Genomic DNA, 25,829 nt, shown 5'->3' on the forward strand with positions numbered 1-25,829 from the left:
AGTAGGTAAAGGAAAATAGGATGTGAATAGAATATGTATAAGTTCTTTATATTGATAAAGAAAAGTGAATGTATGACAAGATATATTCTGCCCCCTCATTTTTATTCTTTTTTTATTTGCATATTGAAAGTGTTTACTATTTCCAATGACTCTCATGACATTATCATATGAGTAATAAGATCATTTCAATGATGGTCTGACATTTGAACAGGTCTCCTTGGTTGTCATAAAATATTTTAATGTAAAGTCTTCCATGTATCTGATACATTTATAGACAATTTACATTAAAAAATAATGATGATCACTACCACTTTTCATTCCAGATAAGAAAACTACAGTCCTATGAACACAGCTAATTGCTCTGGATCAATGGGCAACAAGTTATTGAGTAACAACCCAAGAGGAAGCAGAAGACTCACCACTGTAAACTGGCTGCTTTTGTCCTCACTGGGCCACACTGAACATCACCTAAGTCTCTGCCTCTCTAATATGTCAATTACTGCTGCTCCATTTAATTTTCTTCCTCATATTTTTTCTTTAAAGAAGAATCATGGATCATGAAGTCAGAAACAAGAGCACTATAGACAGATTGATCCTGGTGGGGTTCTCAGAATTACCACAGCTCCAGACACCTATCTTCCTGCTGTTCCTCACCATCTACACAGTCACTGTGGTGGGGAACGTGGGCATAATTATAGTGAGAAGGATCAATCCCAAGCTGCATACACCCATGTACTTTTTCCTCAGCCACCTCTCATTTCTGGATATTTGCTACTCCAGTGTATTTACACCCAAGCTGTTAGAGATCTTGGTTGTGGAAGACAGAACTATGTCCTTCAATGGATGCATGACACAGTTTTTCTTTGGCTGTGCATGTGTGATTGCAGAAATGTTCATGTTGGCAGTGATGGCCTATGACCGGTTTGTGGCTGTGTGTAAACCCCTTCTCTACACAGTAGCCATGTCTCGCAAGCTCTGTGCCCTCCTGGTGGCTGGAACTTACATGTGGGGTGTCCTCTGCTCATTGATACTCACATATTCTCTGGTAAGACTGTCCTATTGTGGATTTAACACCATAAATAATTTTGCCTGTGAGTACTCTGCCATCCTCTCTTTGTCCTGCTCTGACACTTCTTTCAGTCAGATGGCATGTTTTGTCATTTCTACATTCAATGAAGTGTGTAGCCTCCTGATCATCCTTGCCTCCTATGGCTTCATTATAGCCACTGTCAGCAGGATGCCTTCTAAGGGTGGCCTCCGCAAAGCCTTCTCCACCTGTGCCTCTCACCTGACTGCCATCAGCATCTTCCATGGGATAATTCTTCTCCTCTACTGTGTTCCCCATGCCCAAAACTCCTGGCTCCTGGTCAAAGTAGACACTATTCTTTTCACTGTCATGATCCCCATGCTGAATCCCCTGATCTATAGTCTCAGGAACAAAGATGTGAAAGACACAATCAGGAGGCTAATCTACACCAAACTGCATTCTCTCTACGTAAAATTCAGATAAATATGTTTTTGTATAACTTAAACATGCATGATTCTTAAAAAAATTATATGAAACTTGTTTCAACCGAATGTTTTTAACATGTTTACATTCATGAAATATTGAATATGAAATGATCATAAATATTCAGAGTACTTTATAATTTTCAGTTTTTTTTTTTAAAAATATGTTGCTTTTGTGTATTTCTTCTAAAAAATTTCAAAAGGTAGTATGCTTCTAAACTTCCCCAGTGAACACTACAGAAGTCAGAATAAGGAGTTAGAAGTCCATATCTAGAACTCACTCCTTGTGCTACAGCCTAGCTTTTCCTTGTGCTTACTAGAGGTGCCAGAAACAAAAATGAACAGTGACTGCAGCAGATTCATATGCGAGTCTTTAGATCTCACTGTGTTGACCCAGCAGTTCTATAAAGCATCACTTTTTGTTTCACCTTAATAGAGTAAGTACAATGAGAACCCTTATTTATATGATGAGAACTATTGACTGACTTCAGCAAGTAGGTATTAAAAATAAGAGCTACTACTTTTATGCATCCCTTGTTGTCTGAGTTCCAGTGTAATATATTAGAGTTCAATGAAATGTATTGAGATAATGCGGAGTGCAATAAAAAATTTATACTTACCTCTAACAATACTTGTACCCTGTTTTGAGGGATATGACACAATTGTTTTGAAATTGTGCCTTTGATCAGGCATTCTAATAATCAACTCATCTCTTCTGTAAATATTTTATCAGTAAATTGCCTTATGTACCCACTCAGTTGCTTAAACAAAGGAATCAATGTTTATCTTTCCTTTTCTTCTAAAATTTATAGAATGACAATCACTAAGAAAGAAAAGTATTAAACAGTTGGTTGGGAAATGTATTTCAGGACGTCTGATTTAAGAGTCAGAGTTTCCTGGTCTCTGAACCCTAAATATATGGAATATGCAATCTCATGTGTATCTTATCCTTCCTCCCTTCATTCCATTCCTCATTATCTAATCTAGTGCACCTCTATTTTCCCCTCATTCCCTGCCCCTGCACTTTATTGTGAGTTACCTTTCTTCTGAGTATCAGAGAAAGCATGTGACCTGTGGTTTCTTGGGACTTGCTTACTTCACTTAGCTTGACAGTCTCCAGATCTATCCACTTGTCAGCACAAATGTCATAGGTAATTTTTCTTTATGACTGAGTAAGGCTCCATTGTGCATCTATACCACATTTTCTTTATTCATCTCCTGAAGGACACCTAGGTTGGCTCCATACTTAGCTACTGTAAAATGACTGCTATAAACATTAATGGAGCTCCTTCACTGTAGTATGATGATTTTAAATCCTATGGGTACTTATCCAGGAGTGGGATATCTGGGTCAAGTGGTGGTTCCATTCCTAGTTTTTTGAGGTATCTAAATACTGCTTTCCAGACTGATTGCACCAATTTGTGCTCACCCCAGCAATGTATGAGTATAGAGTTATCCCCACATCCTCATCAAAAATGTATTGCTACTTGTATTCTTGATAATGCCATTCTGACATCAATGAGATGAAATCTCTGTGTGGATTTAAATTGCATTTCACTAATTCCTAGAGAAGACTTTTTCATACATATATTTTGACCATTTGTATTTCTTCTTCTATGACTTGCCTTTTAAGTTCCTTTGCTCATTTATTGATTGAGTTATTTGGTTTTCTTTTGGTGTTAAGTTTTTTGGGTTCTTGATATTTATCCTGGAAATTAATGCTCTAGCTTGAGGGCAAGTGGCAAAGATTTTCTCCCATTCAGTACACTTTCTCTTTACATTCTATAGGGTTTTCTTTGATGTGAAGAAGCTTTTTAGTTTGATGCCATTCCATTTATTGTTTATTGATTTTAATTTTTGATATTTGGGTCTCTTATTAAGGAAGTCAGGTCCTGTTCCAATATATTGAAGTGTTGGGCCTATGTTTTCTTCTAGTATATGCAAGATTTCTGCTCTAATACCTAGATTCTCAATGCACTGTGAGCTGAGTTTTGTGCAGGGTGAGAAAGAGGGGTAAAATTTCATTCTACTCCATATGCATTTACAGTTTTCTGAGCTCAATTTGTTGAGGAGGCTGTCTTTTCCCTAGTGTAAGTTATTGGCTCCTTTGTCTAGGATGAGTTAGCTGTGTTTTTGTGTTTTTATTTCTGTGTCTTCTATTCTATTCCATAGGTCTTCTTCCCTGTTTTGCAGCCAATACTAGTTCTATTCCTATAGCTTTTTAGTATAAGTCTGATATTGTGATGCCTCCTGCTTCATTTTGGCTTTTTATTTATTATTTATTTATCCATTTACTTTTGCTAACAATTGCTTTGGGTATTCTGGTGAGTGCTTCTTCCACTCCCATGAATAATGTAATTGAAATTTTGATGAGAATTGCATTGAGTATGTAAATTGTAAACAATATTACAAGTTCCTTCTGGAATTTTTATGTGAATCCCCCTTATCAAGTAGATCCCTTTTCATTTCCTTGGGTAAAGAATATGTATATTTGTTGATATTAAAATTTAAAATAAATAGTTCTTAATGTTTTCATCATTACATGAGTTCACCCTTAAAATCAACTGTGTTTGAATGTGTTGAAAATAACACTACTCAATTTCTAATTAATAATATCATTGATCATTTATCTAAATATTTATGTTGCTTAGAGCTTTCATAAGCATGAGTCCCCTAAACACATATGAAATTTTCACATTTTGGATCACAGCATATGTTCTTTAAAGATATGTTCTGATACATTAACCAGTCATTCAGGGTTGTTATTGTTTGTTTGTTTGGGTCTTTTTAAATTTTCTTGTTGCTTTTCACTATAATTGTTATGTTAGTAAAAGTGAAAAAATTATAAAACCGTATCCATCTTTTCATTCATTATTTTATGACTGAGAATATTTGACATCATTTTTTAACATATTTTATCTATGATTATGCAGAATGTTATTGGGATACTTCTGTATTTTAACTCAAGGATAAACATCATCACAATGAAGATATGAAATTCTTATCTGTTTCTATATTGCAAATATCTCTTCTTGGTTGATACAGCCAGAGTTTAGTTCCTAGATCAAAAATCATGTCCACAGCTCATTAAAATAATTCTTTACAAATCTAATGAGACTACCAATCAGATGATAAAACAGTCAATATCAGATACACAGATGCCTAAACCAAAATCTTCACGTTGTTTGGAAAGCATATGTACCTTTTGTCACTTAATATAATAAAGAATTAGTAGTTTTTAAAACATAGAAATAATTGCACAATTGCTATAGTGCACACATGGTTTTGGGATTCTTTTATTCTTTTATTTTTTTTACATGCCATAGTGAAATGAAAGTAGAATAGAGAGGGAAAATGAAATGATTTTGGTTCTCAGTGTTCTGTTTTAAAGCGCTTATTTGCTTGGACTTAAAAGTATTTTTACTGATTAATCTCTGCTGTAACTTAAGCTAATACACTGATGTGGGTAAACCAGCTAAAGTGCTTCCAAGCAAAAATATTTATACTGCAAGCTATCCCCAATTGAAAACAGTTGATACTTGTAAAGATGAACATAAAATGCTGCTTCATTTTTTCCTACCTATTTCCCAATTCCTCCAGTGTAACTGTGTCAGAATTTCCAATCCCCTGTAAAAACCAACCAACCAACCAACAACAACCACAAAAATAACTTGGTATTTATTATTTTCAAATGCCAGTGCCTCTGTGCATTTCTCAAGACTTCATAGTCATGAAACTGGGTATTATTTTTGTGGTAAGTGTTTGATACCACTATTGTTTTTACAATGACCTGCACCCTACAAGAGTAAATGTAGCAGGTATGATAGATGAATGAAAAATACCAGTGCTATAATCTATAGGGCTGTTCTGAAGAATATAGCTAGGTCTATAGTGAAAGCCAGATACTTAACATATGCAAGTTTTCTGAACTCCCTAGCTGAAGGCATATTTAGAAAATATACCACAGTGTAGAGTTCTGTCTAAGTACATGTACCTAGGTTGGTACATGAAAAAATTATAAAACCATATCCATCTTTTCATTATTTCAAGACTAAGATTATTTGACATTTTTATTTTGAACAAACATTATCTATGATTAGGCAGAATGTTATGCAAACAAATCAAACAAGACTAAAATGCTTATAACATATAATTATATTGGCATGATTGAAATAAATATGGTCCTGTTCTTACTTTGACGTTTTTGTGATTTTTCAGAGTGTAACCTCCATATAGAAGTCAGGCATTTTTAAGACAAGTCTATCAATATATTGCCAATTTAGAAGAAACTATTCTCCAAGCAACAGATGAGTGAATTTCTCTAATTCTGTTGTTTATACTTCTTCAAAATAACCAGGATTCTCCAGGGTCTATGTCCCTAGTGTTAAATACCTAGATGTAAAACCAAGAGCATTATCATGGGATACATGTTCACGAGCTGTATTTTATCACAGCTTCACTATGCTTTTGAAAGTTGGAACAATGTTAACTCCCTCCTTTATTGAATTCTATTTTGGAAGAGTCACTGCCTTGAAAGGGATGTGAAATGTATAAGAACATTTTAATCATGAGGGAGAATGTGCATGAAGTGTGTACAATAATGGCAAGGAAGTACACAATTAAAAATGTATTTCAGGAGAATATGTCCTTTGGTGAGTTGCTTCAATGCTGGGCATCTTTTCACTTCCAAGAGGTGTGTTGAAATCCAGAAATGGCTTGGAGAGAAACAAAAACAAAAAAAAACTGTGGAGTCTGAGATAGAGGAATGTCTCCTTAGTTCAGTGAATGGTGCATATTCAATACACTAAATTCAGTTTTCATGACTCCAAGGATAATTTGACTGAGTTTAAAACTTTGTTCTGAATTCTATATCACACTAGAGGATTTAAGTGAACTGTCAATGGTAAGTTTTTGTTTTCATTAATTATTGAATTTAGTAAAATAGAGAACACACCTGAATGCAAACATAAAATAGCAAATCTCTTATGCTTTCATAAATTTTCTGATAATATAAGTGCAAAGAATGTATAGCATGAGAAAAACTCAGATTTGGATAACCATATACATTTTTTGGAAGAGATATACAGGGAAATTGTGATTAAACAAGATTAAAACACAAGTGGAGGAATGGAGTCAATACAATAGATTAGAAGAAATAAACATTTTCAGACTATGCAATTTTAAGATACCTGTATGGATGGACAGAATTGCTTGTTGAGGTATTAAGGAAATGTCATCAAAATTCATAGCTTCCATTTATGCACTTTGAAAGACAGTGGAGTCAAAACATCACTGATTGTAATCAAGGGTTAGTTGGAGAATAGATTTTATTAGATAGCAAGCAATGTTCTGTTGAAATGCCTGCTGGCAAGAGTAGGAGTGAAGAATGAGAGACAGCTTGATATTTCCTCATTTTTCATTAACTGTGCCTGATTTTACAATAGCCCCAACCTGAGCATCTGAAAGAATAAGCAAAGGCAAAAATCACCAGGCAGTGGTTGGGGAGCAATGCAAAGTGAGCATTATCTAAGCACTGGGGAAGGAGTCCATGGGCACTGGAATTCAAAAAGGAATGTGAATTTGAAAACAAAAAAATGTTAGAACATAAATGTCTAGGTCGAGTTGTTCAAGATTTCTAAGGGTATAAATATGGGGTTTGTGGTTTACCAGTAACCTTATGTGTGACTGTTTGCAAAGGTCACCAGCTCACCTAAGTCTCTGCCATTGCACCATGTCAAGTTTGCAAGGTACAGCAGTGCTCTGTGCTGGGACTATAGTGGTAGGTTTCACACAGCCTGTCACTTGAAATACATTAGCAAAAAATTTGTCCCAGTTCTCAGATGTGTTAACATCAGAGTTGTTTTATTTTTTTTTTTAATTTTTTTTTTTTATCTCTCTATTCACTGGGACATTGTGTGGATTACAAAAATAAGATGTTTTTATTATTCAGTCTTACATATGCTTTTAGTTCTCTTTGGTCAGCACTCCTAAAATGACCTCATGAAGCAAGGGTGATAGATATTTTGAATGAAAAATTACTATGTTTAGTAGTCTGTTTAAGTGCTGATAATGGGTTGTTTCTTTGTGTTTAATAAAATATGTGCTACAAAATGCACAGATGGAAGGTAATCCATGTGAAACTGTTACAAAAATTTGCAAAATACACACTCAGCACATCGCTGTAAATATTTAGCATTGTCAACCTTCTAAATGACCATGCAGTTTTTTATATAACTGCAAGAATGTATTTATCAGTGCAAGGGTTGATGATATACTTAAAAGTCCTCTTCAGTAGATGCTTCATGATTAACTGAAAATAAGGTTTGGTAGGTCAAGGCACACCTGCAATCCCAGATACTTGGGAACCTGAGGAAGAATAATTGTACTTCTAGGACAGCCTGAGTAGCTATCCCAAAAATCTAAGGAAATTAGTGAGACCCTGTCCCAAAAAACAACCGGAGATGCAGTTCAGTGGTATTACATAATAGGACTCTGTAACCAAACAACCAATCAAACAAATAAAAAAAAAAACATGAAAAGAAATAGAAAAAAGGAAGGAAAGAAAAAAGAAAAAAGATACTAGAATATGTCTTGAACATGGAAAAATTAATTATATTGATAAAGAACTGTAAAAGTTTGAGGAAGTATATTCTGTTCCTCAAATTTTTATTCATTTCTTTGTATTTGCATTTAGAACTATTTCCTATTCCCAAGGATTCTCTTGATGTGTCATATAAAATATATAATTAGCTCAATGATTTTCCGACATTTCTACATGTCTCCGTGCATGTCATAAAATAGTTTCACATGAAGCCTTCCATGCATCAGATACATTTATACACATTTATATACATAAAATAATGATGATCACTACAACTTTTTTATTCAGATAAAAAAAAAAGTACAGTCCTGAAGAAAACAGTAACTTCCTCTTTATCAAGGAACAGGTAATGGGTCAAGTAAGAATGCAAAGGTAAGCAGAGGACTCAGCACAGAAAAACTGACAGCTCTCTTCCTCACTGGGCCACACTGAACATCACCTAAGTCTCTGCCATTACATCATGTCATGTTCTGATGTTCCAATTTTATTTATTTCCTCATGTTTTTTCTTTAAAGAAGAATCATGGTACATGAAGCCAGAAACCAGAGCACCGTAACTAAATTCATCCTGGTGGGGTTCTCAGAATTACCACAGCTCCAGGCACCTATCTTCCTGCTGTTCCTCACCATCTACACAGTCACTGTGGTGGGGAACGTGGGCATAATCATAGTGAGAAGGATCAATCCCAAGCTTCATACACCCATGTATTTTTTCCTCAGCCACCTTTCATTTCTGGATATTTGCTACTCCAGTATGATTACACCCAAGCTGTTAGAGATCTTGGTTGTGGAAGATAGAAGTATCTCCTTCAATGGATGCATGACACAGTTTTTCTTTGGCTGTGCATGTGTGATTACAGAAATGTTCAGGTTGGCAGTGATGGCCTATGACCGGTTTGTGGCTGTGTGTAACCCACTTCTCTACACAGTTGCCATGTCTTACAAGCTCTGTGCCCTCCTGGTGGCTGGAACTTACATGTGGGGTGGCCTCTGCTCCTTAATAATCACATATTCTCTGGTAAGACTGTCCTACTGTGGGTCTAATATCATGAATCATTTTGTCTGTGAGTACTCTGCCATCCTTTCTTTGTCCTGCTATGACAGTACTTTCAGTCAGATGGCATGTTTCATCATTTCTATATTCAATGAAGTGTGTAGCCTCCTGATCATCCTTGCCTCCTATGTCTTCATCATTGCTACTGTCAGCAGGATGCCTTCTAAGGGTGGCCTCCACAAAGCCTTCTCCACCTGTGCCTCTCACCTGACTGCCATCAGCATCTTCCATGGGGTCATCCTCCTTCTCTACTGTGTGCCCCATGACAAAAGCTCCTGGCTCTTGGTCAAAGTGGAGACTGCACTTTACTCAGTCATGATCCCCATGCTGAATCCCCTCATCTACAGCCTCAGGAACAAAGATGTGAAAGAGACAGTCAGGGGGCTCTTCTATACCAAACTGCATTCTCTCTATGTAAAATTCAGATAAATATGTTTTTGTATAACTGAACCATGCACAATTCTTAAAAAAAATATTTATATGAAACTTGTTTCAACTGAATATTTTAATATGTTTACATTCATGAAATATTGAATATGAAATGATCTTAAATGTTCAGAGTACTTTATGATTTTCAGTTTGATTTAAAAAATGCTGCTTTTGTATATTTCTTGTGAAGAATTTCAGAAGGTAGTATTCTCTATACGTCCCCAGTGAACACTACAGAAGTCAGATTAAGGAGTTAGAAGTCCATATCTAGAACTCACTCCTTGTGCTACAGCCTAGCTTTTCCTTGTGCTTACTAGAGGTGCCAGAAACAAAAATGAAAAGTGACTGCAGCAGATTCATATGTGAGTCTTTAGAACTCACTGTGTTGACCCAGCAGTTCTACAAAGCATCACTTTTTGTTTCACCTTAATAGAGTAAGTACAATGAGAACCCTTGGTTATATTATGACAACTATTGACATACTTCAGCAAGTAGGTATTAAAAATAAGAGCTACTACTTTTATGTATCCCTTGTTGTCTGAGTTCCAGTGAGTACCTATGGGTACTTACCCAGGAGTGGGATATCTGGGTCAAGTGGTGGTTCCACTCCTGGTTTTTTGAGTCATCTCTATACTGCTTTCCAGAGTGATTGGACCAATTTGCACTCATCCCATCAACGTATCAATGTAGATTTATCCCCACATTATCACCCAAAATTTATTGCTACTTGTACTCTTGATAATGCCATTCCAGTGTCAATGAGATGAAACCTCTGTGTAGTTTTAATTTACATTTCTCAAGAAATCTCCATACTGCTTTCCAAATTGGCTGCACCAATTTGCAGTCCCACCAGCAATGTACAAGTGTACCCTTTTCCCCACATCCTCGCCAGCACTTGTTGTTGTTTGACTTCATAATGGCTGCCAATCTAACTGGAGTGAGATGGTATCTTAGGGTGGTTTTGATTTGCATTTCTCTGACTGCTAGAGATGGTGAGCATTTTTTCATGTANGTGTAACTGATGTGATTCTGCAATCTGTATATGGGGTAAAAATGGGAGCTCATAACCCACTTGAATCAAAGTGTGAAATATGATATATCAAGAACTATGTAATGTTTTGAACAGCCAACAATAAAAAATTAAAAAAAAAATTTACATTTCTCTACTTCCTAGAGAAGAGTTTTTCATATTGACCATTTGTATTTCTTCTTCTATGACTTGCCTTTTATGTTCCTTTGCCCATTTATTGATTGGGCTATTTGGTTTTCTTTTGGTGTTAAGTTTTTGGGGTTCTTTGATATTCATCCTGGAAATTAATGCTCTATCTTGGGGGCAAGTGGCAAAGATTTTCTCCCATTCAGTACATTCTCTCTTTACATTATTGAGTGTTTTCTTTGATGTGAAGAAGCTTTTTAGTTTGATGCCATTCCATTTATTGTTTATTGATTTTAATTTTTGATATTTGGGTCTCTTATTAAGGAAGTCAGGTCCTGTTCCAATATATTGAAGTGTTGGGCCTATGTTTTCTTCTAGTATATGCAAGATTTTTGGTCTAATACCTAGATTCTCGATCCTCTTTGAGCTGTATTAGAAAAAGTGAAAAAATTATAAAACCATATCCATTTTTTCATTCATTATTTCATGAAAGAATATTTGACATCTTTTTTGAACAAACATTATTTGTAATTTTGCAGAATGTTATTGGGATACTTCTGTATTTTAATTCAAGGTTACACATCATCACAATAAAGATATACAATTCTTATCTATTTCTATATTGCAAATATCTCTTCTTGGTTGATACAACAACGGTTTAGTTTCTAGATCAAAAAAGCATGTCTAGAGCTCATGAAAATAATTCTTTAAAAATCTAATGATACTACAAATCAGATGATAAAACAATCAATATCAGAGACACAGATTCCGAAACCAAAATCTGCATGTTGTTTTGGAACGCATATGTACCTTTTGTCACTTAATGTGATAAAGAATTAATACTTTTTAAAATATAGAACTTATTGCACAATTGGTATAGTGCACACATTGCTTTGAGAGTCTTTTATTCTTTGCTTTTATTTTTTTTTACATGCCATAGTGAAATGAAAGTAGAATAGAGTGGGAAAATGAAATGATTTTGGTTCTCAGTGTTCTGTTTTAAAGTGATCATTTGCTTTGATTTTAAAGTATTTTTAGTGATTAATCTCTGCTGTAACTTCAACTAATATACTAGACCAAATACACTGATATGGGTCAGCCACCCAAAGTTCTTCCAAGCAAAAATATTTATTCTGCAAGCTATCCCCAATTTAAAACAGTTGATACTTGTAAAGATGAACATAAAATGCTGCTTCATTTTTCCCAACCTATTTCCCCAACTTCTCCAGTGTAACTGCACCAGAATGTTCAATCCTTTGTTGAAACAAACAAACAAACAAAACCTTAGTAGTTACCATTTTTAAATGTCAGTGCCTCTGTGCATTTCTCAAGACTTCATAGTTAGTCAAGAATCTGGGTATTATTTTTATTGTAAGTGTTTGACACCACTATTTTTTTAACCCTGACCTACAACCCACAAGTGTAAATATAGCAGGTATAATAGATGAATGAAAAATACCAGTGCTATAATCTATAGGACTGTTCTGAAGAATATAGCTAGGTCTATATTGAAAGCCATATACTTAAAATATGCCAGTTTTCTGAACTCCCTAGCTGAAGGCATATTCAGAATATATAGTATAGTGTAGAGTAGAGTTCTGTCTAAATACATGTACCTAGGTTGGTACATGAAAAAAAATATAAAATCATATCAATCTTTTCATTATTTCATCACTCAGACTATTTGACATCTTTATTTTGAACAAACTTTATCTATGATTTTGCAGAATGTTATGCAAACAAATCAAACAAGACAAAAAATGCTTACAGCATATAATAACATTGGCGTGATTGAAATAAATATGGTCTTGTTCTTTCATTGATGTTTTTGTGATTTTCAGAGTGAACCTCCATATAGAAGTCAGGTATTTTTAAGACATGTCTATCAATATATTGCCAATTTAGAAGAAACTCTACTCCAAGTAACAGAAGAGTGATTTTCTCTGTTGTTTATACTTCTTCAAAATAATCAGGATTCTGCAGGGTCTGTGTCTCTAGTGTTAAACAGCTATATGTAAAACAAAGAGCATTATCATGGGATATATGTTCATGAGCTATAACTTCCTCAGAGCATCATTATGCTGTTGACAGTTGAAACAATATTAACTCCCTCCTTTATTGAATTCTGTTTTGGAAGAGTCACTGCCTTGAAAGGGATGTGAAATGTATAAGAACATTTTAATCATGAGGGAGAATGTGCATGAAGTGTGTGCATAATGGCAAGGAAGTACACAATTAAAAATGCATATCAGGAGAATATGTCCTTTGGTGAGTTGTTTCAATGTTGGGAATCTTTGCATTCTTCCAAGAGGTGTTTTGAAATCCAGAAATTGAGAAAAAAAAATCTGTGGGGTCTGAGATAGAGGAATGTCTCCTTAGTTCAGTGAATGGTGCATATTCAATATACTAAATTCTGTTTTCATGACTCCTAGGATAATTTGACTGAGTTTGAAACTTTGTTCTGAATTCTATGTCACACTAGAGGATTTAAGTGAACTGTCAAAAGTAAGTTTTTGTTTTCATTAAATTTATTGAATTTAGTAAAATAGAGAGCACACCTGAATGCAAACATAAAATAGCAAATCTCTTATGCTTTCATAAATTTTCTGGTAATTTAAGTGCAAAGAATATATAGCATGAGAAAAACTCACATTTGGATAACCATAGACATATTCGTGAAAGAGATATACAGGGAAATTGTGATAAAACAAGGTTAAAACACAAGTGGAGGAATGGAGTCAATGCAATGGATTAGAAGAAATAAACATTTTCAGACTATGCAATTTTAAGATACCTGTATGGATGGACAGAATTGCTTGTTGAGGTATTAAGGAAATGTCATCAAAATTCATAGCTTCCATTTATGCACTTTGAAAGACAGTGGAGTCAAAAACTTCAATGATTGTATTCAAGAGTTAGTTGGAGAGTAGTTTTTATTAGATAGCAAGCAATGTTCTGTTGAAATGCCTGCTGGCAAGAGTAGGAGTGAAGAATGAGAGACAGCTTGATGTTTCCTCATTTTTCATTAACCGTGCCTGATTTTACAATAGCCCCAACCTGAGCATCTGAAAGGATAAGCAAAGGCAAAAATCACCAGGCAGTGGTTGGGGAGCAATGCAAAGTAAGCATTATCTAAGCACTGGGGGAGGAGTCCATTGTTGGGAGCCATTCTCACACATGATTGGGCAACTCCCGGTTTGGGTGTGAGGTGCTCTGAGCTTTCCTGACCCTCTCCTGGTGCGAGAGCCTGTCCGCATGGGGGTGTGACTTGACCACTGACCCTGGGGCCAATCACTGACCCTGACCTTGGAGTGCTGCCCCCCTCAACCTTCAGTGGATGGAATTCTCCCCTGAATTTCTTGTTCCCCAATAAAAGGCCACTCCTTGGCATGCTCTCTCTCTCTCTCCTGCTAGCCCTGAGTAATCCCTGTTTCCCTACCCGGTGGTTCGAGGTGTGAGTCAGAGGGAGAGCCATCTCGGACCTGGTCATAGAAAAATGTAACTGAGTCTGTGTGTTTATTTTGATCTCACTAGCTAACTTTTATGCCAAGAACCTCTTTAATGAAACCAGTGCGCTGGTCGCATGGTAGAATTTGGCGCCCACAAGGGGGGCATTCTAGATTAGCTAGATTGAGTGGGAGAGCGCTATAAAGATAAAGATAAAGAAATTGGTGACAATTTAGGGTCACAAAAGTAACTGGAGATATTGAAGGAAAGAGACATTAAATTAATTAAAATGGGAAATTTAATTTCTAAGGATAAGGAAATCTATCTGACTATTTTAGACACTATAATTAATCAGAAAGGAAAACAGATAAAGAAAGCTCAGTTATTACAATTCTGAAAGATTGTAGGCAAATATTGCCCTTGGTTTTGTGAACAAGAGTCCCCAAATTTACTTACTTGGGAGAAACTAGGAAGGAAGTAACAAAAAGTTTGTCTTTCTAATGAATTACCTGGAGGTATAGAAAACATTCAGAAAACTTGGACGGCTCTGGAAATTTGTCTTTTTGAATATATGGGACAGAGTTTGTGGCCCCATGAAGATCTATTAAAAGGCATTCAGAGAGCTATTAGGTCTATTCAAATGGAAAATCCGCCTGAGGCTAAGTTAATTCCCTTTCCCTTGAGCCTTTTAAAAACAAAGGCTCTAGGGTCTAAACCGAAAGTTAGGAATGTGACTTTAAAGTTGCATGATCAGACTAGCCTGCAGGGAGATTATAGAGAGGAAGATCATAGAGAAGAAACCTCTGCAGTCCTAGAAAGTCCTCCAGAAGAGGTAGAAGATCTTCCTGGGGAAGAAAATCCGGAAGAGATTCTTAGAGAGGCACAGAGTCCTTCTCCACCACATGGCTTAGAAACCCAATTTCAAAATGGCAACAGTGCAGATTTTATCCACGACTCGCAGTCTGAGAGAGAAGAATCAGACGTTGAAATTCAGGACTTACAGAGAAATTTTAACAGGCTGCGTTTAACACCGCCTGCCCAGGCTATTCGAATTCGGCCATTACCTGCTAAAAGGACAAAATTTAATAGGTACTCTGAATTAACAATGACTTTTCTTACCCCGTTCCAGCAAGGTATTAAGAAAGCACAGGAAGCTGGAGAAGATACTAGCGGTTTTCAACTTTTTCCAGTTTTTGAACAGATTAATGAGCAAGATCAGAAAGTTAGAGTTTATGCTGTAATCCCATTTAAAACCATTAAGGAACTAAAAAGTGCATGCAAGACGTATGGTCCGAATACGCCTTTTGTACAGAGCCTAATAGATAATATCTGCTCGCAGCCCCTCCCTCCTAGTGATTGGATTTCATTAGCTAGATCTTGTTTGAGTGGAGATTTCTTACTTTGGCGTTCTTATTGGACTGATTTGTGTACTGAACAGGCAGAAGGAAATAGAAGACAGAATTTACAGACTCCAGTAGAAACGTTTTTAGGAACAGGTGAATTTGCTGATTTAGAAAGACAGTTAAATTATGAATTTGTAGTATATGATCAAATAACTGATTGTGCAAAACGTGCCTGGAAGCAGATAATCTCTAAAGACCAATCCAATTTAGTTCTTACCAAAATCAGGCAGGGTGTGAGTGAGCCGTACTCAGATTTCATAGCCCGATTGTACCAGACTGCAAACAGGTTGATCAGGGACCCGGGGGCATGCGAGTTTATTGTTAAGCAATTGGCATTTGAAAATGCAAATAAATATTGTCAGGACGTTCTTAGGCCGCACTGTAAAAAAGGGACAGTTTCTGAGTTTATCCGTTTGTGTTCTGAGATAGACTCTACCCATTTGCAGACAGTAGCCCTAGCTGCGGCACTAAAGGAAACATTAAAGCCGCAAGAATTAGTACGAAAGCCCCGCGGGAGATACTATGTTTTCGGGAAAAATAACCATTTTGCGCGCGAATGTCGCATGTGCAATTTTAAGTTCAGGGCTCCATTTACTGGTGATAATAGATATTGTAGGACTCAATCCCACGTGGCGGATCAGGATGGCGCGGATCAGCCGGCCTTCTCGCCGTCATTTCCTCCTAGAGGGAGGACAAAAAACTTTCGGTCGGCCCCTCCCTGGGCCGAGCAACAATACAGGGAATTTGAGGAGAGGTCGCATAGTGTGATGTCACTGGCACCGACCAGGACGGCCTGCGATTTTTACCGGAACATAGTCGCAGACAGTTTTCTTAGGACCCTCAACAACAGTTGAATTGAATCCTGAATCAGGGCCAAAACAAATCCCTACTAGGATTTTCGGGACGCTTCCTGATAATACTATAGGTTTAATTTTGGGATGTAATAATTTAAAGGGAGCCATTGAGGTGATACCTGGTGTGATAGATTCAAATTTTAAAGGACAATTAAATGTTACTCTAAGGTCCAATTATGCCCTAAGGCTCACTCCAAAGGATACATTTGCCCAATTAATTTTATTGCCCTGTGATTCGGAGAGACACCTACCAGTAAATTCAGTTTTTAAACCGCCGGACAGAGTGTACTGGTCGCAGTTAGTGCGACAAGAGTGCCCTTTATTAGAACTTAAAATTAATAATAAAAGGTTCCTAGGGATCCTAGACACAGGAGCTGACATCTCGGTCTTTTCTAGTACAATCTGGCCTAGGAATTGGCCCTTACATGTAGCACCAGCTAACCTAGAGGGAATAGGACAGATTTCACAGCCCGCTCAAAGTGCCAACTCTCTCCGTTGGGAAGATTCTGATGGGAACAGTGGAGTCTTTAAGCCTTATGTGTTAAGTCTTTAAGCCTTATGTCCCCCAGCTAACCTATGGGGAAGGGATATTTTAGCCCAAATGGGATTGTTATTAGTTACTCCAAATTCTATAAGGTCAGTTGAGGAAGTTAATCAGAGGTATTTTCCTGGAGATGATAAGGAGACCCTTCAGGAAGAGTATCTGTTTACAAACCAGTCTCCACGACAAAGATTAGTAAATGCTCCAAGCCAAAATTTTTACTAGGGGCCCTGAGTACTTCCCTGATCCCTAAGACAGCTGAAAAAATCACCTGGTTCACAGAGGAGCCTATATGGATTTCTCAGTGGCCCATCTCAGGGGAAAAACTTAAAATAATTCATAGGTTAGTTGAGGAACAACTTCAGGCTGGTCATATAGAACTAACACTTAGTCCTTGGAACACACCTATTTTTTTGTTATTAAGAAAAAGTCAGGAAATTGGAGATTGCTACAGGATTTAAGGACGATAAATCATGCAATTTGGCCTATGGGATCATTACAGCCAGGACTTCTCTCCCCCACTGCCAACCCTTTAGACTATAGCTTGATGGTAATAGATTTAAAAGACTGTTTTTTCTCTATAAGGTTACATCCTGGAGATTGTGAAAGATTTGCTTTCACTGTCCCAGCAATTAATTTTAAGGAACCTGTCAAAAGATATTGCTGGAAAGTACTCCCCCAGGGAATGCATAATAGTCCTACCCTGTGCCAAAAATATGTCGACCAGGTGATAGATCCCATAAGAAATAGCTTTCCTGATGTGTGTATTATTCATTTTATGGATGATATATTATTGGCTCATGCTAATCCAGAGGTACTTTCAGAAATTTTTACTCAGTTAAAGGCTTCCTTACAGCAATGGGTTTATGCATTGCTCCTCAAAAAATTCAAAAGGTGCCTCCTTTTCAATATTTAGATCAGATAATTCAAGGACGTACAATCCGTCCTCAAAATCTTCAGATAAGAGTTAAGGAGTTACATACCCTTAATGATTTTCAAAAGCTATTAGGAGATATTAATTGGTTGAGGCCATCCTTAAAACTAACTACTTCTGAGTTAAGTCCTTTATTTAAGATATTACAAGGGAATCCTTCTCCAACCTCTCCACGTCAGCTAACCTTAGAAGCTAAAATAGCTTTAAAAAAGGTTGAAAATGCAATTAAAAATGCACAGCTTACTAGAGTTGATCCTAAAGAAATAGTGTATTTATTAATATTTCCAACTGAGTGTACCCCAACAGGAGCCATATGGCAAAGATTAGGAGTTGTTGAGTGGATTTATCCCACTCCCCTCAAAAAACATTAATTCCTTTTCATGATTCCATAGCTCAATTAGTAATTAATGGCAGAACTAGGATTTTACAATTAATTGGATCTGAGCCTAATATCATAATTATTCCATTTTCTGTTCAACAGACTAATTGGCTTTTTCAAACTTCTAGCTTATGGCAGATAGCCTTTGCTTATTTTCCTGGCCATATAGATAGCCATTACCCTCATGATAAGATTATACAATTTGCATCATTAATTTCACTTATTTTTCCAAATATTGTACTTGCACGTCCTGTAGATGAAGCTTTATCGGTGTTCACTGATGGTTCAAGCTCAGGTAAAGCAGGTTTTTATAGTCATGTTCACACAGAGGTAATGTAAAGTTCTTATACTTCTTCCCAAAGAGCAGAGTTCAAGATCTGATTTGTGCCTTAAATTACTTTTCAAATGAGCCTATTAATATTTATTCTGACAGCTTATATGCAGTCAGAGTTACCAAAAATATTGAAACTTCAGTTATTGGGTATACTTCATCACAAGAGTTATTTGAATTATTTCATAATTTACAGAAGGCAGTGCTAATGTGAAAGTACCCACGTTTCATAGAACACACAGGAGCTCATACTAATCTTCCAGGACCCTTAGTTTCAGGTAATGACAGAATTGATAAATTAGTAACTTTTTGTCAACAGATGTCTTCATATGACTGTGCACAAGCTTCCCATTCCTTACATCATCAAAATGCTTCTAGCTTATGTAAAAAATTTAATATTACCAGAGAACAAGCTCGTCAAATTGTAAGCTAATGCCCTAAGTGTGTTATTCACACTCCATCTCTGCCATCAGGGGTAAATCCCTGTGGATTAAAACCAAATCAAATATGGCAAATGGATGTAACTCATATTCCTCAATTTGGTAAGCAATGTTATGTGCATGTCATAGTGAACACTTATTTCAGATTTATTTTTGCCACAGCACATACTAAGGAAAATACTAAACATGTAATTTCTCATTGCCTAGCAGATTTTTCTGTGTTAGGGTTCCCTATTCAGATTAAAACAGATAATGCTCCAGCTTACATAAGCTCTTCTTTTCAACAATTTTGCCAAGAGTTTCAAATTAATCATAAAACAGGAATTCCTTATAACCCCCAAGGTCAATCCACTGTGGAACGAGCTCATTTATCTATTAAGCTTCAATTACAAAAATTAAAGGGGGGGAATAGGGTTATGACTCCCCAAAATAGCCTCAATTATGCTTTGTTTGTTTTAAATTTTTTAAACTGTGACACAGAAGGTCACACTGCTGCTGAGAGGCAAATGTCTCCCTCAGTAACAGGCCCTTTAGGCAGAGTTTTGTGGAAAGATTTACAGACTAGTCAATGGAAAGGCCCAGACCCAGTGCTTATGTGTGGCAGAGGTCATGCTTGTATGTTTCCAGAAGGTTCTTTTCATCCTATTTGGGTTCCTGAACACGCTATCAGACATGGAAGAAATAGAACCCAGATTCAAGTGACTAAAGATCGATCCAGAGGAGCCCCTATCCAAAAGGAAGAGATATCAGAAAAAGATGAAGAAAAACCAGATTGACCCAGCCAAAAAGCTGATTTCATTGGAAGATGTGAAGAAGCTAACAACACAGGCTTCCCGAATACTTCGACTCCTAGGAAAGAACAGGACCCCAGTGATGATGGTAGCAACAGTAATTGCCCTGCTGGGCTGTCAGGTAAAGGGGAATCAGATAGACACTTACTGTACATATTTCCCAGATCCACCCCTGGTACACCCAGCTGTGTGGACTGAAGAATCTATTCCAGTATTTACTAATGACTCATTCATGATGGGAGGATTTACAGATACTCATATTACTCCCAATCATGTGACTAGATTTAATTATTCTGGCTACAGTGCCCAATTACCTTTGTGTTGGTCCCACGATAAACATTCTGGCTGTCTGAAAGTATCATTCGAGGAAAAGACAGCGATTGGTAGACCTAGACTGACAAATAATTCTATTTATGGAGACTTTAAACCTTATACTAGATCAATAATTAAGATGGGACTTTCCCATAACAAGCCTGTCATTTCTACAAAACCTCCACGGATACCCCACTGTCCAAATAGTTCTACAATTGAGATTGGCACCTTTCCTAGATGGATGGATTGTATAAATACTTTTCCTGTACAACACAAGGTGTCTAAAGATAGTGGGTATGTTTTAGACTCATCTCCAAAAATTGATAAGAGACGATTACGAAACAATTCTGCTATGACACCTGCAGGATTTGTTAGTAATATTTTGACTTATAGTGAAGGTGGTATTCAAAAGGATGTTTGGCGCTTAATTGCTGCCTCAGAATTCTTACATTTTACAGACAAGCCTTTACAAAAATGTGTTGGCAAGAACTGTAAGGAGGGATCTTGCTATGGCTTATGAGCCTGTGTCCAATCTCCTATGTTTTAATTATTGGAAATGTAAAAGTTAAATGGATAGATGACAGATATATTGTTACTTGTAACAAATGTAACCTAACCAATTGTATTATTAGGTATAATGGAGGAAAAGGAGTGCTGATACTTCATCAGCCCTCTGTTATTTTATTACCTGCTAAAATTTCAGAGCCATGGTATGCTGATACTGGTTTACAAGTCTTGCAGCAAATTCATGCCTAGCTAGCAAGACCCAAATGTGCTATTGGAATTATAATTGTTGGTGTTTTGGCGCTAGTCTCTTTTATTGCCTCCACTGTCTCTGTGTCTCTAACATTGTCTCAAAATACTCAGCATGCAAAATTTCTTGATAATTTAGCTCAAAATACTTCCAAGGCTCTGTGTAATCAAGTAAATATTGACGAGAGGATTGAAACTAAATTAAACGCCTTAGAGGCAACTGTTATAGACATAGGTAATGAACTTTCAGCTTTAAAATTTAAAGAAAGGCTTAAATGCCATGCAAATTATAAATATGTGTGTGTTACAGCTGCCAAGTACAATGCTTCTCTCTGGGATTGGGAGAAGGTTAAAAACCATTTGTTAGATATTTGGCAAAATAGTAATAATAGCTTGGATATTCTGGAACTTCATCACCATATCCAAGACATTCAAAATAATAGAGCTGATTTTTCGGATCCTTCTTCTTTGGCTAACCAAATATTGAAGGAGTTGAATGGATTCAACCCTTGAAATATTCTTAAACACTCGGCCTGGTACATTATTGGATTATTCTCTTTGCTGTTAATTCTCTTTTGTGTTGTAATTATAGGATGGCGAGTCTTCGGAACAAGAATACAGAAACTCCAAAGAGTGAACCGCTGCCTCATTTTTAAGAAAAGAAAGGGTGAATATGTGGGGAGCCATTCTCACATGTGATTGGGCAACTCCGGGTTTGGGTGTGAGGCACTCTGGCTAAACTGTGTCGGAGCTTTCCCGACCCTCTCCTGGTGCGAGAGCCTGTCCGCGTGGGGTTGTGATTTGACCACTGACCCTGGGGCCAATCACTGATCTTGGAGTGCTGCCCTCCTCAAACTTCATTGGATGGAATTCTCCCCTGAATTTCTTGTTCCCCAATAAAAGGCCACTCCCTGGCATGCTCTCTCTCCTGCTAGCCCTGAGTAACCCCTGCTGCCCTACCAGGTGGTTCGAGGTGTGAGTCAGAGGGAGAGCCATCTCGGACCTGGTCATAGAAAAAGGTAACTGAGTCTGTGTGTTTATTTCTATCTCACTAGCTAACTTTTATGCCAAGAACCTCTTTAATGAAACCAGTGCGCTGGTCGCATGGTGGAAGTACATGGGCACTGGAATTCAAAAAACAATGTGAATATGAAAACAAAAAGAATTTAGAAAGTAAATGTCTAGGGCTAGTTTTTCAAGATCCTAAGGGCATAAATATGGGGTTTGTGGTTCACCAGTAACCCTATGTGTGACTGTTTGCAGAGGTCATCAGCTCACCTAAGTCTGCCATTGCACCATGTCAAGTTTGCAAGGTACAGCAGTGCTCTGGGATTTGACTATAGTGGTAGGTTTCACAGATCCTGTCACTTGAAGCACATTAGCAAAAAATTTTGTCCCGGTTCTCAGATGTGTTAACATCACAGTTTTTTGATCTCTCTATTCAATTGGACATTGTGTGGATTAAAAAATTGGATGTTTTTATTATTTGGTGTTACATATGCTTTTAGTTCTCTTTGGTCAGCACTCCTAAAATGACCTCATAAAGCAAGGATTTTGGATACTTGGAATGAAAAATTACTATTTTTATTACTCTATTTAACTGCTGATAATGGGTTGTTTCTTTGTAATTCATATAATATGTTCTAGACAATGCACAGATGGAAGATAATCCATGTGAAACTTTTAAGAAAATTTCCAAAATACACACTCAGCACATCAGTGTAAATATTTAGCATTGTCAACCTTCTAAATGACTATACAGTTTTGTATATAACTGCAAGACTCTATTTATCAGTAGAAGGGTTGATGATATACTTAAAAGTTCTCTTCAGTAGATGCTTCATGATAAATTGAAAATAGGGTTTGTTAGGTCAAGGCACACCTGCAATCCCAGATACTTGGGAAGCGGAGGAAGGATAATTGCACTTCTAGGACAGCTAGAGGAGCTAGGCCAAAATCTAAGGAAATTAGTGAGACCCCATCCCCCAAAACAACTGGAGATGCAGTTCAGTGGTATTACATGCAAGGACTCTGTAAACAAACAACTAAAAAAACAAAAAAAAAAGAAACATGAAAAGAAATAGAAAAAAGGAAGGACAAAAAAAAGAAAAAGATAATAGAATATGTCTTGAACATGGAATAATTAATTATGTTGATAAAGACCTATAAAAGTTTGATAAGGCATAATCTGTCCCTCAAATTTTTATTCTTTTCTTTGTATTTGCATTTAGAAATATTTTCTATTCCCAAGGATTCTGTGATGTGATCATGTAAAATATATGATTAGCTCAATGATTTTCTGACATTTCTACATATATCCGTGCTTGTCATAATATAGTTTCACATGAAGCCTTCCATGCCTCAGATACACTTATACACATTTATATACATAAAATAATGATGATCACTACAACTTTTTTATTCAGATAAAAAAAGTACAGTCCTGAAGAAAACAGTAACTTCCTCTTTATCAAGGACCAGGTAATGGGTCAAGTAAGAATGCAAAGGTAAGCAGAGGACTCACCACAGAAAAACTGACAGCTCTCTTCCTCACTGAGCCACACTGAACATCACCTAAGTCTCTGCCATTACACCATGTCAAGTTCTGCTGCTCCAATTTTATTTCTTTCCTCATGTTTTTTCTTTAAAGAAGAATCGTGGTACATGAAGTCAGAAACCAGAGCACTGTAATTAAATTCATCCTGGGGGGGTTCTCAGAATTCCCACAGCTCCAGGCTCCTATCTTCCTGCTATTCCTCACCATCTACACAGTCACTGTGGTGGGGAACGTGGGCATAATCATAGTGACAAGGATCAATCCCAAGCTTCATACACCCATGTACTTTTTTCCTCAGCCACCTATCATTTCTAGATGTTTGCTACTCCAGTATGATTACACCCAAGTTGTTAGAAATCTTGGTTGTGGAAGATAGAAGTATCTCCTTCAGTGGATGTTTGACACAGCTTTTCTTTGGCTGTTCTTGTGTGCTTACAGAAATGTTCATGTTGGCAGTGATGGCCTACGACAGGGTTGTGACTGTGTGTAACCCCCTTCTCTACACAGTTGCTATGTCTCACAACCTCTGTGCCCTCCTGGTGGGTGGATCTTACATGTGGGGTGTCCTCTGCTCATTGATACTCACATATTCTCTGGCAGTAATGTCCTACTTGTGGGTCTAACGTCATGAATCATTTTGCCTGTGAGTACTCTGTCATCGTCTCTTTGTCCTGCTCTGACGCTACTTTCAGTCAGATGGCCTGTTTCATCATTTCTGTATTCAGTGAAATGTGTAGCATCCTGATCACCCTTGCCTCCTATGTCTTCATCATCGCCACTGTCAGCAGGATGCCTTCTAAGGGTGGCCTCCGCAAAGCCTTCTTCACCTGTGCCTCTCACCTGATGGCCCTCACCATCTTCCATGGGGTCATCCTCCTTCTCTACTGTGTGCCCCATGACAAAAACTCCTGGCTCTTGGTCAAAGTGGAGACTGCACTTTACTCAGTCATGATCCCCATGCTGAATCCCCTCATCTACAGCCTCAGGAACAAAGATGTGAAAGAGACAGTCAGGAGGCTGATCAATTCCAAACTGCATTCTCTCCAAATAAAATTCAGATAAATATGTTTTGTATATCTTAACCATACTTAATTTAAAAAAATATTCTTGATGGAACTTGTTTGAACCATATATTTGATTATGTGTGATTATGCAAATACTCATGTTTTTAGTGATGACCTATGACCTTCCAACCATTATTGAATATGAAATACTCTTGCATCCATCCAATATTGAATACAATATGCTCTTAAATGTTTAGGGCACTTTATAAATTTCTGTTTCATTGCATATATGCTGCTTTTGTAGATTTCTCCTGAAGAATTTCAGAAGGTAATATGCTTCTAAACTTCCCCACTGAACACCACAGAAGTCAGAATGAGGAGCTAGTAGTCCATATTTAGAATTCATTTCTTGTGCTACAACCTGAATTTACCTTGTGGTTAATATTTGAGTGGTTCAAATACAAATGAAAGGTGCCTTTACCAGATTCATACTCAAATGTTTAGAACTCACTGTGTTGACCCACCAGTTTTATAAAGCATCACTTTTTGTTTCACCTTAATAGATTAAGTACAATGATAACCCTTGGTTTTATTATGAGAACTATTGACTGACTTCTGCAAATAGGTATTAAAAATAAGAGCTACTACTTTTATGCATCCCTTGTTGTCTGAGTTCCAGTGTAATATATTGGAGTTCAATGAAATGCATTGAGATAATGCTGAGTGCAATAAAAATTTATACTTACCTCTAACAATACTTGTACCCTGTTTTGTGGGAAATGACATGATTGTTTTGAAATTGTACCTTTGTTCATACATTCTAACAATAAACTCATCTCTTCTGTATGTATTTTATCATTAAATTGCCTTATGTACCCACTCAGTTGCTTAAACAAAGGAGTCAATATTACTTGGGTTCCCTCTTTTTTCCAAAAACCATAGGATGAAAGTCACTAAAAAAGCATACGCACAGTGCACAGTTCACTTAGAAATGTATTAAGGAACATTTGATTCAACGGTCAGGATTTCCTGGTCTTTGTACCCTTAGTGTATAGAATATGCAATCTTAAGTGTATCTTGCAGTTTCCATGAAACTTGAGATCACATACCTGAAATACAAGAAAAAAAATTATAAGGGTAACAAATAAAGAAGCCATGACCAGTGATTTAAGCAAAGCCAAATGGTGTATTAATTTGGAGGTAATGTTTAGTTTTATAGCCAATAACCTAAATATATTTGTGGAAACACTAATAATAGAGTGCACAATTAAATTTCAAAAATATATATAATCCAACATGTATTTATTCTAGGAATATAAGGTTGCCATTACATTT

General features: G+C 36.7%; 2 protein-coding genes and 1 pseudogene across 2 annotated transcripts; all 3 read left to right on the plus strand.

The window, feature by feature from the left end:
• Positions 1-550: 550 nt before the first annotated feature.
• Positions 551-1,510, plus strand: LOC107159132 (olfactory receptor 5D18-like). The gene has a single exon (XM_015505674.1). The coding sequence runs from the start codon at positions 551-553 to the stop codon at positions 1,508-1,510; it is 960 nt and encodes a 319-aa protein (XP_015361160.1).
• A 7,122-nt stretch (positions 1,511-8,632) lies between these two features.
• LOC107159143 (olfactory receptor 5D18-like) lies at positions 8,633-9,697 on the plus strand. The gene is made up of 2 exons (XM_015505682.1): positions 8,633-9,543; positions 9,646-9,697. The coding sequence occupies exons 1-2, from the start codon at positions 8,633-8,635 to the stop codon at positions 9,695-9,697; spliced, it is 963 nt and encodes a 320-aa protein (XP_015361168.1).
• A 10,136-nt stretch (positions 9,698-19,833) lies between these two features.
• Positions 19,834-25,247, plus strand: LOC107135159 (annotated as a pseudogene).
• Positions 25,248-25,829: the final 582 nt, after the last annotated feature.

This window comes from Marmota marmota, unplaced genomic scaffold (assembly GCF_001458135.2).
Source record: "Marmota marmota marmota unplaced genomic scaffold, marMar, whole genome shotgun sequence".
NCBI lineage: Eukaryota > Metazoa > Chordata > Mammalia > Rodentia > Sciuridae > Marmota > Marmota marmota.

Excerpts from the sequence above, each read along its gene's own strand:
- LOC107159143 (XM_015505682.1), top strand. The coding sequence starts at position 8,633 with ATGGTACATGAAGCCAGAAACCAGAGCACCGTAACTAAATTCATCCTG. Across the intron at positions 9,544-9,645 it reads GATGTGAAAGAGACAGTCAG|GAAACTTGTTTCAACTGAAT; the intron begins GGGGCTCTTCTA and ends AAATATTTATAT.
- LOC107159132 (XM_015505674.1), top strand. The coding sequence starts at position 551 with ATGGATCATGAAGTCAGAAACAAGAGCACTATAGACAGATTGATCCTG.